Source organism: Mixophyes fleayi, chromosome 2 (assembly GCF_038048845.1).
Source record: "Mixophyes fleayi isolate aMixFle1 chromosome 2, aMixFle1.hap1, whole genome shotgun sequence".
NCBI lineage: Eukaryota > Metazoa > Chordata > Amphibia > Anura > Limnodynastidae > Mixophyes > Mixophyes fleayi.
This window is the reverse complement of record NC_134403.1, coordinates 25,475,301-25,492,669: the sequence shown is the minus strand read 5'-3', so window position 1 is coordinate 25,492,669 and position 17,369 is coordinate 25,475,301. Positions and strand designations below refer to the sequence as shown.

The window sequence follows — 17,369 nt, the reverse complement described above, 5'->3', positions numbered from 1 at the left end:
CCCCATGTTTGCGTGGGTTTCCTCCAGGTGCTCCGGTTTCCTCCCACACTCCAAAAACATACTGGTAGGTTAATTGGCTTCTAATAGTCTGTGTGTGCATCTGTGTGTGTGTGTGTGTGTTAGGGAATTTAGACTGTAAGCTCCAATGGGGCAGGTACCGATGTGAGTTCTCTGTACAGCGCTGAGGAATTATCGGCGCTATATAAATAAATGGTGATGATGATGACTGCTCTAGAATGTCCTGTGTCCACGATAAGTTTTCCTATATCCTTTAGAAGTCTAGGGACCCCCCTTCTACACCTCCCTAGTCCGGGGGTAGGCAACCTGCGGCTCTCCAGGTGTTGTGAAACTACAAATCCCAGCATGCCTTGCACCCATCTGCTGGTTATCTACTGGCAAAGCATGCCAGTAGTTTTACAACACCTGGATAGCCGCAGGCTGCCTACCCCTGCCCTAGTCAGTGTGGACACAAACCCTTTACATACCATCCAATTTATACACCCTTAGAAAACCTTCAGATCTTGACTTAATAAATTCCCGCACCCGGGTTATCTTGTTCTGGGGGGTTGACCCAGAAGAGGCCATTTCCCCTTTCGTGTTGAAATATTTTCCCATCTCGGTTCAAAATTGTACCCTTAGAAAATAAAAAGTGCTGCACAGTTCGAATTTGCTGAATGTCTTTGTTCATATAAACATAAACATTTTACCTGTAGTTTCTGTGCAAAGAAAAATAAAAAGTATATAAACAAAAAAAAAAATTAAAATAAAATTATAGTGCTCTGAATTGTCAGCGATTATTATAGTCCTAATATAATAATATACCATGGCTGAAATTCTGTGAGGATTATATATAATAAAAGTTAATATTTAAATAGGTCTGCATAAAAAGGTAATCTATAAAGTGTCTAGATTATGTCTCTTTGGTTTGTCCTGTCAGTATAATACATAGATGGTGCTGAGGACTTCAGCACAATGCCCTCTCCGATCGCTACATCCTTGTAAGATTCCAAAACATGTTACAATCTCAATAAATGTATGTCAAGTTATGGTTTAACAAAAAAAAAAAATACAGTGCATTGACCAAGCCACAATAAATGTTGTTTTGTAGATAATAATCCCTTCATTAAATAGCTCTAATGTGATTTTGAATCTCTGGGTTGATTAATCTTCTTTGGTTCGTGTTAATTGCACTTCAGTTTCCCGTCCATTGATTTCCTTTCAGCTAAAAGATTCTTTGTTATATTCAAATCTTGTCCCGTAGTCGTTGAGACGATTGCAGAGTTTGTGGAGATCCTTAGATAGACTTTTAGGGCCACAGCAAAACACTCCAACCGATTTCCTGAAAAGACAAATAAAAAATAAAATGATTTCATATTTTACTAATGTTAAACACATACAGTAACGCTCTGTCTTCGTCATCATTCATCATTTATTTATATAGCGCCACTAATTCAGCAGCGATGTACAGAAAACTCAATCACATCACACGCAGACACCTTCCCAATCCCATGCAGGGGCAGAGCTTAATGGAGCAAATCAATGCACTCAAAACTAGTGTCACCAGGGTAGCCGAGTAAGGCTCTGCTGCCTCTGCCATATTCAGTTCATAAATACCATCCAGAAGCGATCTTTTTGTTGCTGTGATAAAAATATTAATCACAGTAAATGGGCTTAATATTAAATACGCCAAAAAGTCCTGCCTCATTCACTCATCTCTAGTAAGAGTATTTTCTATCTCAGTATAATTTAATTTCTCTTTGCACTGCTTAAGCCGAAAAGCTCATTTTATGAACAAGAACGACGTAAGAGTCAATAAATATGGCTGATTATGATAAACAAATAAGATTATTTCCCGTGTTACGTGCACATACATTTAATTACACAAACTGGTTATTTTTATTTTATCTCTGCTATGCTTAGATGTGACTAATTCATACAGGCCTGGGGTTTACTAGCAGCTCACAAATCACTTCCCAGCAGTGTATAAGACTATATGCTATATAGAAAACATCGCCCACGCCCCACAATCAGTAGCAGAGGATGCTCTGGGCTCTCTCACGTGGCTGCATGCTGATATACATCGATGGAATCATGAAACCTCAAGGTAACAGGCAGCAGAGTAATGATTCTTTGTAGGGGGTTCAGCTTACTCTAGCACATGGGCCAGAAGATCTGGGTATAAATAGAGATTAGCACAATATACAATGATAACCTACACAAAAGGGGATCTTCACTTTCAGAAAACATTCTGGTATATTTAAGGAATTTAGCGCCGTCTGTCCCGATTTTCCAGACACAGTCCCAGGTTTTAAAGATTTGGCCTGGGAAATGTTTATGTTTTTCAGTATTAACAAACTGCACAATAAACGTCCTACATGTTAGATTACCATCTTAATATCTACTCTTACTTTCAAAGTTTTAGAAGTAACCACTTATTGAAAAGAAGCAACTATAGCAGCAATCAGTGTGTGTTTGTTTTGTTTTTTTTAACATAAATCACTGTGGTGGGTTGTAAGAAAAAACTTGACAGCACCTATTTTCCTTGGTTTGTTTCTTCTGGCTGCTATAAATGAACTATAAATTTGCACAGTTTCCACAGTGTCTTGTGACTAGCATGGCAACCACAGTCACATGGCACATGATGTAGTGACCAGAGCGTCAATGCCCCTTTGAGCTCTGTCTACACTTTGTACTGTGTACTGTAGAATCCCCCTGTAGTATGTGTATATGTAACTGGCAGCCATATTGTCTGCCCTCTAGAGATCATTTGACCAAAGCCACAGTTATCAGCAATGAAATAAACCTGCCTTATGATAAAAACGACTGACGGTTCCCCTTTCACTTTCATTGGAGGGCATTTGACCAATGAGACCTGTACATGGTATCTATGGTAACCGTATAAATTCTTCTTGCTAGTTTCATCTTGTAGATGTCACCAATACACCATATGTAGTTAGCATGTAGCAGGGTGCCTGTGATAGAAGACACTAGTTCTATAGGATAACAGAATTTTTTTGCCAACTTACTAAAAATAGAAATTATATAGTTATCCGAATTTTAAAACATTTACCAATAGATGGCGCTATAACTCTAGCACCGCAGTCTTTAAACTTAAAGCCACTTCACATGAACAGTACTTTCCCCATCAGTGGTAGCAGATAAAAGAGCCACAGCCAATGACATTAAGGAGAATTTTTTATTTATTTATTTATAATACTTCTATTTCTGCTCTTCTGTCTTGATCTCTCGGTCACCTCTTCTCTTGGATGCAAAATCTCTCGTGAAAAATGTTATACTTACATACATAATATGATAGTGTAATAAATGTGAAAGTCTCATTTTCCACATAAAATGTAATGAAATACAAACACCCTCACATTTGTGGTTTTTCTGCTCTAAAAAATTAATGTGAATCTTCTTTCGTGCAGTAGTCCAAATGGAAATGAAAGTATCCTGAATACTACAGCCGCAGTACAATCAGAATGAGGGGGCAATATGCTAACAGCCAATCAGAAGAGACTAGATAGCCCTGTTGGTATCATCACCATCACCATGTATCGTCACACCGCATCTCCAGGACCCATAGAAGGTAGAACTCTGAAGAAGCGCATTTCCGGATGCAAGCTAGTCTCATTGGGTCGCACCTCCAGGGGGCGTGCTACACTTACATGAACATTCTCCTTACTGTACTCAACTTACCACTGTCCGACCCCGTTCCATCACTCCAAGCTCAAGTGGATATAAATACATCTAGCTACGGACGTATTATGGTATTCATCTGCAGTATGGAAATACGCATATTGACAAAACTTGACATACACCCTAAAGGAGGCCCTTTGTGTTTCTCTTCTTCATTTGCACCTTGAGTGTTGGGTAACCAGATGTGGATCCACTTTGCTGCTGGATGTTTGGTCTGGCTCTGGGCTTGGATTCTGGTTTTCATCAGTGATCCCTACAAGGAAGTATTGAGCTTTGCTGCAGGATGACCACAGTGGGGGTCAGTACAGGTAGATAAAAGATCAAAGTCAGATGTCAGGGTCACTGGAGAATAAATGGAGTCAAGAGCTAGCCATGTGATAAACGGGGCCTGAAGACAAGGTCTCACATAACAAGATGCACTTCAACTGGTCCATTCATGAATGAAAGAGAGAGGTCCGGAGGATGGAAGGAACGTTCATGGGCCAAGAAGAGGAGAAGCGTCGCTGCAGACGAGGGGATCCCACAGAAACAGAATTGTATGTTATACCTTCTTAATCTGGTACCGAGGTTTCTTCAACCCTCAGTCCTCACTTCTGAGAAAGCCAGGACTCATTTTATGCCTATAACACGTGAGAGGTCATCTGTCAACGTTCCTAAGAAGGAGACTTAGAGACTTGCAGCACAAATCTTCGTACCTCACATTGTCGGCCCACATGAACCTGACTGGTCTATGCATTGGAGTGGGCCTTGGCTACACGAAAACTAGGCCGCTAGGACCATGTGAAGATGAGATACCATCCTGAGGGATATGGAGAGGTATAAAAGGGAGCTTTGTACACAATAAAGCCAAAATAAATCAAATAAACTTTATGTTCCCTTTTAAGCAGAGAAAAAAACAACCCTGGTTCTCCCTAACAGAAACAGACTAACTCTTTCATTTACTTCACAGCCGCATTCAGTGTAAAATATTCATATTCTAATCCGGCTGTTAGTTACTTTTGAAAAATGAACCCCCTTATGGCTGTTCAAATTGAAAAAAAAAAAAGGTTTTGTGACTGTTCTCCTATAAGCTGAGAAAAACATTACAGAGATAATTACATGTGACATTAGTTTATTAGATAAAGCCTGCAAACAAATAGCTATTAGACTGTCTAAAAATGCATTGCAGTTGCCATCCCTCCTTATCGTCCCACAATACCTGGGAATGGTACTTACTGTCTGTTAGATTTGGCTATCTCATCAAACAAAAGTTTCCAGCGAGGGCGGCCGATAATAAGACGAGAGTTCAAAGCCTGGTATTTTTCACCAATTATTTTCTGCAAGAAATATCACAGTGGGATCCATAAGAATTTGTGAACTAGCAGATTACATATTGTGTAATGCTCTGATAACAGCCTCCGTTGTATCACTGCTGTGTGTGTCTTCCTATCTTTAAAGGAGTGTAGACACAACAGGAGGGCAATAGCTAATAACGATCCTGCAGTGAGACAGACACAACGACAATACATCAAAAGGTGAGTTAATAAGAGACCTGAACTCTGTGGACATCATGCCACAAGCAGCTGTTCCTTTTCAGACACACCACAATCTTTTTTTTACTGAAATAATCATGGTCTAATATAGACTTAGCAGCCTTTGGCAAGCCAGGTGTTGTAAAACTACATGTCCCAGCATGCCTTGAAAATCAGAAGCATGAAGGAGCATTCTGGGACTGCAGCTACACCTGAGCAGGAGAACCACAGGTTGTAGAATATACTACATTATAACAAATAATGAGCTATACACAAACACAGAATAAGTATAAGCTGAGATTGACTTGTTTTTATTTTATCAATATGGCTTCTATCGGACAACAAAGCATTGGAATCATGTATAACATACTTAAAAAGAAACTAAGGGAAAAAGGCTTATTAGGCAGCGGGCAGTTTTACCATTGACCTGTAAGGGGGTGAATAAAAGTACTGTGTAGCAGACACTGTGCATGATAGGGCAATGTGCATTGCGTTCAGTGGAACAGAAATACTATGAGATATTACATATAGGGAACTAGAACACTGATGATCAGAGGGAGAATGTTAAATGTTTAGAATTTATTCCTCATATGAAAAAGTATACAAAACACAGCCTAAGTTACAGTGCACTTGCCCACTCTCTAGGAAATGTCCGGGAGACTCAAGAATCCTGGATCTCTCGGACTCCCGGGAAAGCAGGCAATTATCCCGCAACCTGCCAGTAGGGAGTCTAAATGCTGCCATTCACCAAGAATCACATCATTTTAGTCCCGCCTCCCACGACAAAATGACGAGATTGGTGGCGTCCCATCCCCTTCCACCCTCCCACTCCACCCCCCTCCGGCTGTGGCACTCCTGACAAGAGGACTGAATCTTATGTTACACCCAGGGACGGGCTAGACCGGGGGGCAGGGGGGCAGCGGGCACCCGGGCCGCTCAGTCTAACGGCTGTTCGGGCCGACCGCCTCCCCCCGTCCATGCAAAAAATAGGTTAATATTGCCAGCGGCTGGCCTGTGCGCTCCCCGGGCTGATACCTGCCAGCCCGCACCTGGTTACACCCCAACCTAGTTTTGGATCTGTAATATGATATTGTAGCCTTAGCCCCAGACATTAACCCTTTCATGTTACCCAGGCCTTTATCAGAGCCAAGTACTATAAAACAAAGAAATGCTCTATGAAAACTAAGGACACGCCTCACCCTATGCTAAAACACATCAAACACAAATACTGCTTTTCATTCTGGATTACAGACAATGGTAGTTATCTAGAAATACATTTCTATAAGAACGGAGTCTTGAAAAAAAAATCTGCTTTCCCTGGCAGGTAAGACACATCACAGACACAGCAATAATGGAAGTTTCTGCTGTAAATCTAAAATTATACCCATATTTGCCAACTTTTCCTCACCGGCATCAGGGAGATCCAGGGGGAGGTGGGCATGCGGGGGCGGGTCTTGATGAATCGCATCATTTTGGCACCGCCCCCTAAACGTTTGTCACAATTTTGGCCAATTACAGCAGAGGGTGGGACTAAGATAACGCAATATTTGCATCATTAAGCCCCTGCCCTGCTCTCCCGGGAGGTCTCCCAGAAATGCGGGAGTCTCCCGGTCATTCAGGGAGAGTAGGCAACTGTACATTAAATAAAAGCAGCTAATGAATCTCTAGAGACTGAAGTGTCTTTTACATTTCTGTCTCCATTACTGAAGTCATGTTGTCTTAGCTGTCAGTCTTTGATTAAATCTTGGTCTCCATGAAAATGGCCACCTCCATAGGCATCAATACATGAACATAGGACACAATTTCTGAACTGTGTCATCCTGCCACAGATGGCGAAGCCAACCACGTCTTGTACTGGCTCAGCATCAGGGAGAATGCCAGACTCTTCAGGGAGTGAGGGAGATCACCCCTATTTCAGGGAGTCTCCCTGACATTCAGGGAGAGTTGGCAAGTATGATTATACCTAGGACAAGATCCATAAGACAGAGATCTTACCTGTATCCCATCTGTCTGGCTGAGGTACAGCTGGATGTTCAAGTAGTCTGGTCGATTTTCTTGCCAAAGCTGACAGATAAACATGATGAACACAACATGAGTTCTAATGCCGGGGGGACATGTTTTCATTACCTAAATGTTCTTTTGCAAGATAGCAAATAATTTCTAATGGAAAAGCATTAGCCAGAGATTAAGGAATCCACATGAAACATTTTGCAATGAATTAAAGGACGGGAACATTATCCTTATTCTAAGTACTGAGGCCTCATGCTATTGCTTATTGTCATTGAATTTTGATGTTATCTGTGATCAGTGTTCACTATAACACTTGTGTAGTAAAGAAATTAACACACCCCTGACTGTAAATTATCCCAAGTATTATAAGACTCCTTGGATTTCCGGACCTGTATAATAGCAATCAGCCTGTGGCCTCACACCTTATAGGGTCGTAGAACTCAACAGTGCTTTCTAAAATAATATACAGGAGGGGGATACTTATCCCATACACACACATTACACTATGCGTCCCAACAGGCTCCATGTGGGCAGGACTGTTCCGATTCATGGATCCAGAAGGGGGTGTGGCCTTGTGGTAAAGTGGGTGTGGTTTGGGAAGATCTAGGTATTTTTTAGGCGGACTGTGGAAGGGGGTTATTTGTGTACCACTTTTTCAAATGCATTACATACACACATCACACTCTTACTGAAATTATGTTACCACCATGTCAATAAGGTATTGGGGGATGCTGCCAAAGTATTGATTAGAGATAGAGATCAACACATCTTATATCACAAAAAGTAATATCTCTTTCTCTCCTGCTTACTCTCTGAGGATGACACGGGTGCTTAGAGGAATTCAATGGGACATTTAGAACAATTTGGATCTATGTACTTTGACACCACAATCTGCCTTAGTATAATGGGAGCCTCACATATATAATGTTGTATTAGGGACCCTGCTCCTTCCACTATATAACTCTCAGTCTGTGGCTTCCTGCTGCCTCCATTCCCCTCCTCACATCATGTCACTGCTCCGGTCACATGCAGCCCTGGCCTTACTAACACATCACTTATCTCCTGATATACTCTGTGCTGCTGGGGGACCCTGCTTCTTCCACTATATAACTCTCAGTCTGTGACTTCCTGCTGCCTCCATTCCCCTCCTCACATGATGTCACTGCCCCTGTCACATGCAGCCCTGTCCTCACCAACACATCACTTATCTCCTGATATACTCTGTGCTGCTGGGGGACCCTGCTTCTTCCACTATATAACTCTCAGTCTGTGACTTCCTGCTGCCTCCATTCCCCTCCTCACATGATGTCACTGCCCCTGTCACATGCAGCCCTGTCCTCACTAACACTTCACTCATCTCCTGATATACTCTGTGCTGCATACTATGACGGCACTATATAAATAGAATAATAATCTAAATTTCCACAATTAGAGTTAATACAACCATGCGTAAAACCCCATATGTTTACGTATTCAATACCTGCTCAGGTATATGTACTATACTCTATATTGATTTTCTTTTCACAATGTTCTAGTGATGAATATAAATATGATCTGAGAATTCTCCATGAGCTTCGTTTTATATCTTTTTAACAGTCTGCTTAGATTTTCAGATACTCCGTCCAGCTTGATCGTTTTCTCAGAGAACTACTTGATTCATCTGAACAATGATCGGCATCCAGGCTGCGGGGGCTGCCAGGAGCCAGGTTCAAGATGGATGGAGTGTGACAATTGGTATAAAGATGTTATGAAGCAATCAGTTTGGTTTAATGGTTTAACAGTCTTCTAAAAAGAGGGACTGTAACAACGCTTTATTCAATATCATAATGACAGGCTCCACATTTTCTTTGTACGTCTGAGCCAAGGGGAGTCATGCAGGGATGACAGCCGGGCACCAGTTGTTAAAAATGGCTAAAAGTCAAGCGTTTGTAGGTTATTATTTAGGAAGTGACCTAGTACGTTTTATATTAGGTCCACCAAGATGTATTTCCCACTATAGTGAAAGTATGAGCACAATGGAATACTGACATTACATAACTTGTTATCATTAAAATGGTATTGTTCAATTTATGTTGTATTTAAAACTTAAACTATCCTGAGATAACAGTGTACCTGTCTCCAGGGGCCTATTTTGAGCGCATCGTACACAAAATCACTCTGCGCAGAAACTTTCGTGAACGCAATCCTGTTCCGTACACTAGTGAGTGCAAAGGACACTTACTACAGTCTACAATTTTGGGGAGTGATCTGGGTGGGAAGAGGCGCTTTGCCGTAGTGAATTTACAGTACGGACGTGCCAAACACAAGCGCACGCAGCCGCATCGATTCAAGCTTCGGGCACCTCAAAGTTACTTGTTTTTCTGCCGTATCTCTTGCTCCAGCTACAGGGCTAGTCTAAGTCCTGATCAGTAGTGATGACAGTCTTGTGTGCATGCTATAACATGTGTCTGCAATCACCAGCTACTGTGAAAATGTATTTTATTTTTAGTAGACATTAACAACCTTGTAATAAATGTATTTCATGGGGAAAAAAAATCCTAAAAACTGGTTTTTTTTTTTAACATTAATGCCTTAATAAATAATGCCTTTATTATTATCAGGTGACAATAATACAAGATTTTTATTTATTGTTCTGTGCGTTCTTTGGAGAATTTATAATCCACCTCGGTATTGGACGCATCCTGCTGCATCCGGTGTAGTACAGCCCAGCAGACCTGCCCCCGATTTCAAAAGCACATGCATCTAGAGATCCGTGCCTTGCTGAATTTGGGCGAGCGCAAAGCCTAAATACGTGGTGTAATACTGAACGCGGATTGCGCTCAGAATACGTGCCTTGACGTATCAGGCCTAAGGTTACCGAGGGCACCAGTATTTTGTGCTTTTACTTTTACCCTGCCTCTGCAATGATCACCAGCTACCCTACGGATTTAAACTAAAACACAATACCCATTGGATGACAATGGGGGATAATATAGTGTGTAGTGTGTGAGTGATGGCACAGGGGGCTTGTGGCAGTGTGTGTGTGTGTGTGTGTGTGTGTGTGTGTGTGTGTGTGATGGCACAGGGGGCTCTTGGCAGTGTGTGTGTGAGATGACACAGGGGGCTTGTGGCAGTGTGTGTGTGTGTGTGTGTGTGTGATGGCACAGGGGGCTTGTGGCAGTGTGTGTGTGAGATGACACAGGGGGCTTGTGGCAGTGTGTGTGCATGGTGTAACATGGGGCTTGTGGCAGTGTGTGTGTGTGATGGCACAGGGGGCTTGTGGCAGTGTGTGTGTGAGATGACACAGGGGGTTTGTGGCAGTGTGTGTGTGTGAGATGACACAGGGGGCTTGTGGCAGTGTGTGTGTGAGATGACACAGGGGGCTTGTGGCAGTGTGTGATGGCACAGGGGGCTTGTGGCAGTGTGTGTGTGTGTGTGATGGCACAGGGGGCTTGTGGCAGTGTGTGTGTGTGATGGCACCGGGGGCTTGTGGCAGTGTGTGTGTGTGATGACACAGGGGGCTTGTGGCAGTGTGTGTGTGTGATGGCACAGGGGGCTTGTGGCAGTGTGTGTGTGAGATGACACAGGGGGCTTGTGGCAGTGTGTGTGTGAGATGACACAGGGGGCTTGTGGCAATGTAGTGTGTGTGTGAGATGACACAGGGGGCTTGTGGCAGTGTGTGTGTGAGATGACACAGGGGGCTTGTGGCAGTGTGTGTGCATGGTGGCACATGGGGCTTGTGGCAGTGTGTGTGTGTGAGATGACACAGGGGGTTTGTGGCAGTGTGTGTGTGAGATGACACAGGGGGCTTGGGCAGTGTGTGTGTGTGATGGCACAGGGGGCTTGTGGCAGTGTGTGATGGCACAGGGGGCTTGTGGCAGTGTGTGTGTGTGATGACACAGGGGGCTTGTGGCAGTGTGTGTGTGAGATGACACAGGGGGCTTGTGGCAGTGTGTGTGTGTGTGTGTGATGGCACAGGGGGCTTGTGGCAGTGTGTGTGTGAGATGACACAGGGGGCTTGTAGCAGTGTGTGTGTGAGATGACACAGGGGGCTTGTAGCAGTGTGTGTGTGTGATGGCACAGGGGGCTTGTGGCAGTGTGTGTGTGAGATGACACAGGGGGCTTGTGGCAGTGTGTGTGCATGGTGGCACATGGGGCTTGTGGCAGTGTGTGTGTGTGTGTGATGGCACAGGGGGCTTGTGGCAGTGTGTGTGTGTGAGATGACACAGGGGGCTTGTGGCAGTGTGTGTGTGAGATGACACAGGGGGCTTGTGGCAGTGTGTGTGCATGGTGGCACATGGGGCTTGTGGCAGTGTGTGTGTGAGATGACACAGGGGGTTTGTGGCAGTGTGTGTGTGTGAGATGACACAGGGGGCTTGGGCAGTGTGTGTGTGTGATGGCACAGGGGGCTTGTGGCAGTGTGTGATGGCACAGGGGGCTTGTGGCAGTGTGTGTGTGAGATGACACAGGAGGCTTGTGGCAGTGTGTGTGTGAGATGACACAGGGGGCTTGTGGCAGTGTGTGTGATGGCACAGGGGGCTTGTGGCAGTGTGCGTGATGGCACAGGGGGCTTGTGGCAGTGTGTGTGTGAGATGACACAGGGGGCTTGTGGCAGTGTGTGAGATGACACAGGGGGCTTGTGGCAGTGTGTGTGATGGCACAGGGGGCTTGTGTAAATGTAATGTGTGTGTGGTAGGTGGTGGTTAATTAATGGGTGCTCTTTTGTTTGTGGGGTGATGGTGGGGCAATTGAATTTAATAGTGGGGACTATTAATTTAAGATGGGGTGGTTTGGGGGCTATTAATTGAATGTGGGGGTGAGTTTGGGGAGAATGAGGTCTATTTATTAAATGTGAATATGAATTATTTAATGGCAGTGACGGCATAGGTATATTTATTATACGCAAATAAAATTTATTTATTGCTGGGGCTGTTTGGAGGGAGGGAAATAGGTTTATTTATTAAATGGGAAAGCTATTACTTTAATGTTGGGGCTGGAGGAAGGCCTAAGTATTAATCGTGGGTCCTATTGATTTAACGCCGGAGCTGGTTGGAATTTTCTAAATGTACCCATTTTTCTTTTCCAAATAGGGCCCCCAACATTCCAGGATCCAGTCAAGCCGCAAATTAAGAAACCAGCAGCCACAGGTGGTGAAAGTGACAAGAACAGGTAGGAGAGAGCAGGACAGTCTGTGAAATGTTCTGATTCTAGTGGGACAATCCTTATTTTTGGTGACTGTTCTGCCCAATATAAGGGGCAGGACAAGACTGTGTACTCTTTATATACACACTACATTCTTTATATACTACACTATGGTTCTAGCTGTCCGTAGTGGGCTTACCACACCCACTCTAGTAGTTTGGCTACACCTCTCTAGTGGCTGGCCACTACCCCTCTGGTGGGCCTCTACCATTATATTCCCCCTGTCAGCCCTTCACGCCCCAGTCCGACACTGTACCCAAGCCCTTGTATACGACACACACTACTCCCTTCATTGTATACAATTGTTTCCAGATATCGGCTTTCTATAGAATCCCAGAGGAACAAAAATAAATGTGTCTGCCTGATGATATCAACATATTCCTGAAACACACAGGAGAAAGTGAGCCAGAAATAGCCCTGTGCTTAGTAAAAGTTATAGGAGGGGCCTGTACAAGCTGATAACAAGGTCATCTAAAAGAAAATATCACTAAGTGAAAAACATTTGAAAACACATTCAGCAACAAATAAATATGACTCAACCATTTCCCCCACATACATATTAAAGCCATTCTTGCATTTATTTATTTTTTACATTGTAAAGGGTAGTGTTGGGAGAAGCATATTATATCGGCATAGCGGACATGATGACCGAACAATGTGAAAACAGTAATAGAATATCAGAGACCTCTGTATATTGTGGGATGAGAAAAATGAGAACACAGAACTGAGTAAGGAATGAAAGGGATCTGAGCACAAAAAATATAGTCACAGCCTTGGACAGGAAGGCAAAGTAATTGGCTCCATTAAACGAGGCTTTCACATATGGAATGGGAAAACGTCTATTGCTGCAAACATTCAATTACTTTCTTTACCTTTTTGTGTAGAGTACACAGCAGATCAGCAAACCAGAGGAAAGACTGGATGTCTCGGCATATCCACACGAAATACAGCCTCCGCAGCTTGTATTCTGCCCACTTGTCTCTGAATAAAGGAATTCAAACATAATTAACAACGAAACTCGGTGTGAAAGGGACGTTACAGCCCGAGAGTGCAGACAATCCATTTATTTAAAAAAATAAAAAAAAAAAGAGTGAAAAAGAATCAATTTGTGATAATGCGCTTAATGAAACTAAATAATGACGCTGTTTAAATGCATTGCTGGCTTATTCACATTACTTTACCAATTAATTGTTCATCAACACAACATTGTAGTTTGAGACATGGGCTCAATGCCAAATGGCACAGAACAGGGATTCTCTACCTGTGGTGCAGCTCTAGGGGAACAGCAGACGTATTTAAGGGGTACTTTCACCGGTTCACAACCTCAAAATAACAATTTCATATGGAAGTGATAAACAAAATGTATTTAGAACAAATTAGAAAGGTGATTTTTAAACAATGAATGACATAAAAGGTGATTGTCAAACTGTAACATATTTAGACACATTCGAGGGTCTATAGAATAAATATACACATTTTTGGGGTACTTGGGATAGGCTGATACACACTGGGGCAGTGACACACAACATTTCCTCTTTGGGGACTGCACAGAAGAAGGAGGGAGAGCACACTTCACGCCCTCCTTCTCCGTATTGCTGCATGACCTCCCTGTGGTCATGTGACATGGAACTCTGCTGCTCCGGTCTTTCAATCCTTATCTTTGCAATAAGGATTGAAAGGGATCACGTTTAAAATGCAGACGTTAATAAACAGGGGCCATAGGGTGTGAACCAGGAGAGAAGAGTGCTGTAAAGGTGAAGGGATAGAAGGATGTCCAAGAGAAGAGTGTGGTTGTCTGTATGGAAAGTGATCAAGGGAAATGAGTAGAAAAGCCAAATGAGCGCATTAGTTCATGGAGAGAAGGGGGATAAAGAGATAAAAGCAAAGGCTGAGAACTGAGCCTTGAGGGACCCCAACAGATAGAAGAAGCAGAAGGGAGGATGTATCAGAAGTAGAGACTCTGAAGGAGCTTTTAGAGAAATAGGAGGAGAACCTGAGAGAACTGTACTGTGGAAGCTAAGGGAGTGAAGAGTATTCAGGAGAATAGGGTGGTTGACTGCATTATTGGATGAGTAGAGAGCAGTGGCCCTTCGACTTAGATGTGAGTAGATCATTGGTCACTTTAGTGAGTTCAGTCTTGATGAAGAAGAGAGGAAGAAGTGAGTGGAGTAAAAGCGGAGGGTGGGCTGAGAAAGGTTGGCAAAGATGCAATAGGGATTGGTTACCTGGGTAAAACTTAGAAACTTAAAAAGTAGGTTTGCTAGGTGAAATAAGGTAGCATATTAAAAAGATAGGATAATTTTATAGTGGAACGAGATTTTCTCCACTGGTGTTTGGCAGTATGGGCGCACCGTGGCAAGTGATGGGTATGTTCGGAGCCAGGGTTGGGTTTTTGTGTGGTTTTGGGTGTGTGTGGTGGCTGTAGCTGCCTTATCTATGGCTGCAGTGACTGTAGACAAGGAATAGGATTGGGCCAAGGCCGTATAGGTGTCGTTGTGGGGGAAGGGGGGGGGTGACTCAGAATGTGCAGCCAGGGTACAGTATGCAGCTTTCTTCCCCACCTTACCGGTCACTGGGTCAAAGATTGTGGCTCCAAAGGCTAGAGCAGCTGCAGAGTAGAGAGGAATAGGTCGTGGATGGATGGAAGTTTGCTAGGGACACATCCAGTGTTTCACACTGCATAGGGAAAGGGGGGGACGTATAATGGAGAGATGAGAATGAGGTTGGAAGAACGTTGTGGTTGAGAGATTTTGAGGTGGAAGGAGGAAGGTGAGCAGATAGTGGGGATTGTGTGGTGCCTGGGTTGGGAGCTGTCGCCAGGAAGGCATGGATGAGAAAAAGAACTGGGGAGGGAGATATGTGGGTGTTCCTGATTCTCCAGGATGTTTACAATATTAGTCACTTATATTTTCACAAATATCTATTATTACATGCCACCATTGGTGCCACATCACGGGGCCTATATTACAACGGCTGAGTGACAACAGCGACATTAGTAGTACAAATAAACAGTTTACAATACCCCCAAATGCGGAAAATCCTTAAGCCCTCCAAATTAAATACAAATATCTCATGTAAAAATCTTCAATATTAATATCAGACATCAAAATAAGTAATAAAGTAGTTAAAGTAATTACCTTCTTCACCAGAAGTCCGTGCCTCAACTTGTTAATCAAAGAGTGAAACTGGCAACTCAGCCTCACCCAGACAGACGCCCAAGAACCTAACCCCCTTACTAGTAGGGCAAGGAAGGTGTTACTTAAACCCCCATACCAAACTCAAGGGTGGACAGACCCTGGTAAATGGGTTTTTAACATGAGGGGTTAATATCTATTTTGGGCATTATATTAATTTGAGGGACGATCTTATGGGTTTATTAGAAAGCAGAGAAAGCCCATTACTCAATTCATCCTCTTTTGCAAGCTAGAATATTGTCGCACACCATCAGTAGGCTACGTGGCTGCTACTGATCCCCAAACGTAATGTTTCCACCTAACAACTAAAGCTCTAAATATAATTTTATAGCACTGCACAATCAATAAAAAAAAGAGGTAAATACAATGGGTCAAAAAAGGACAGCAATCGAGTCTGCTGCTTCTTGCTGACCCCGAATACTCTTTACAAGCTGCTAAAGACGAAACTCCAGGGAATCCATTTAATAAAGCAGATAGGAAGCTAAAAGTGTCACACAGACCTCATCAGAATTCTTGTTTGCAGCCTAACCCCAATATGACTCTTGAGAAAGTAGATAATGAAGTGGGCCAGACAGAGGCGTCTACTCCTCACATCTTTGCTATTACAAATCCAGTGCTCGGAATCATGTCAAGATTACTGAGCGCTTCTGAAATGTGAAAAACAATCATAGTAAAGGAATCTAAATGTAAATATACATGCCAGAATCATATCAATCCAGGTAGAAGACCAATGTTGCGGAAAGAAACACGAGTTCTCTATAAATACTAAATAAATGACAGTAATGTTCCTGAAGGGAGAACATCTCTACTATCTATACTGCATGCACTGCTTTGAAGATTCTATTCTCCTGTTGTTTCAGGTGTGTATGTAAACGTCACATGTAATGCACTCTACACGGATAGACCCCTTTATATGCCCCAGCATCGACATAATCATCATACATTTCAAATGCATCTTAATACACAACTTCCTGTACATACAGAATAAGAAATTATACTGAGAGCTGCATCTGGAGTAGTGGTATTGTGCAGCTGTCCATAAATACAGAATAGGAACAAGTACAGAGAACTGCATTAATTATACAGAACTAGACATTATTATTATTATCGGAGATTTGTAAGGCACCACAGTGCTCCGCAGCGCCTTTCACTAGGGAAAACAGGACATACATAAAACACGGACATTCAAGGCAAACAAAATAAATGTAGACATGAAAACAAAGGGTATGAAGGACCCTGCTCATTAGAGAGCTTACATTCTAAGTGGAAGAGGGCACAGCTGAAACAAGAGGAGCGAGTGTGGCTCAGAGTGGAGATTGGGACAGTTGTGAGGGTGTATTATTGTGAGTAGTATCATCGGGGATAAGATAAGCTTTAAAAAAGAGATGGGTTTCTAGAGAAAGTCTAAAGATTTGAAGGCTGTGGGGGAGATTGATTGGGCGTGATAGGGAATTCCATAAGTGGGGAGCAGCACGGGAGAAGTCCTGTAGGTGGGAGTGAGAGGTGGTTACCAGAGATGAGACAAGGAGCAGACCAGATGTAGATCTAAGTGGGTGGGAGAGAGAGTATTTTGATATGAGATTTGAGATATATGAAGGGGTAGTGTTGTTGAGGGGTTGGGGGTATGTGTAGGTGACACTTAAAATCCGGACAGCACATACTACGACATCATGACATTGAGGCCGGCATGCCTGACACACTCTTCATTCCAAAGCATTCCAATGAATAAAGATGCCGGCGTCTATAGTGACATCACTTTTAAGCCCGTCTGGTA

The 17,369-nt window shown here is 43.1% G+C and overlaps 1 protein-coding gene across 1 annotated transcript in view; it reads right to left on the bottom strand.

The window, feature by feature from the left end:
- Positions 1–833: 833 nt before the first annotated feature.
- NOX4 (NADPH oxidase 4) overlaps positions 834–17,369 on the bottom strand; it is a 172,764-nt gene continuing 156,228 nt past the window's right edge. Inside the window, exons 15-18 of the mRNA XM_075198699.1 lie at positions 13,274–13,382; positions 7,206–7,274; positions 4,915–5,015; positions 834–1,339 (exon numbers count right to left, since the gene is read on the bottom strand). Coding sequence (XP_075054800.1) covers positions 1,219–1,339; positions 4,915–5,015; positions 7,206–7,274; positions 13,274–13,382 — 400 coding nt within the window. The 3' untranslated portion in view covers positions 834–1,218. The remainder of the gene's footprint in view (positions 1,340–4,914; positions 5,016–7,205; positions 7,275–13,273; positions 13,383–17,369) is intronic.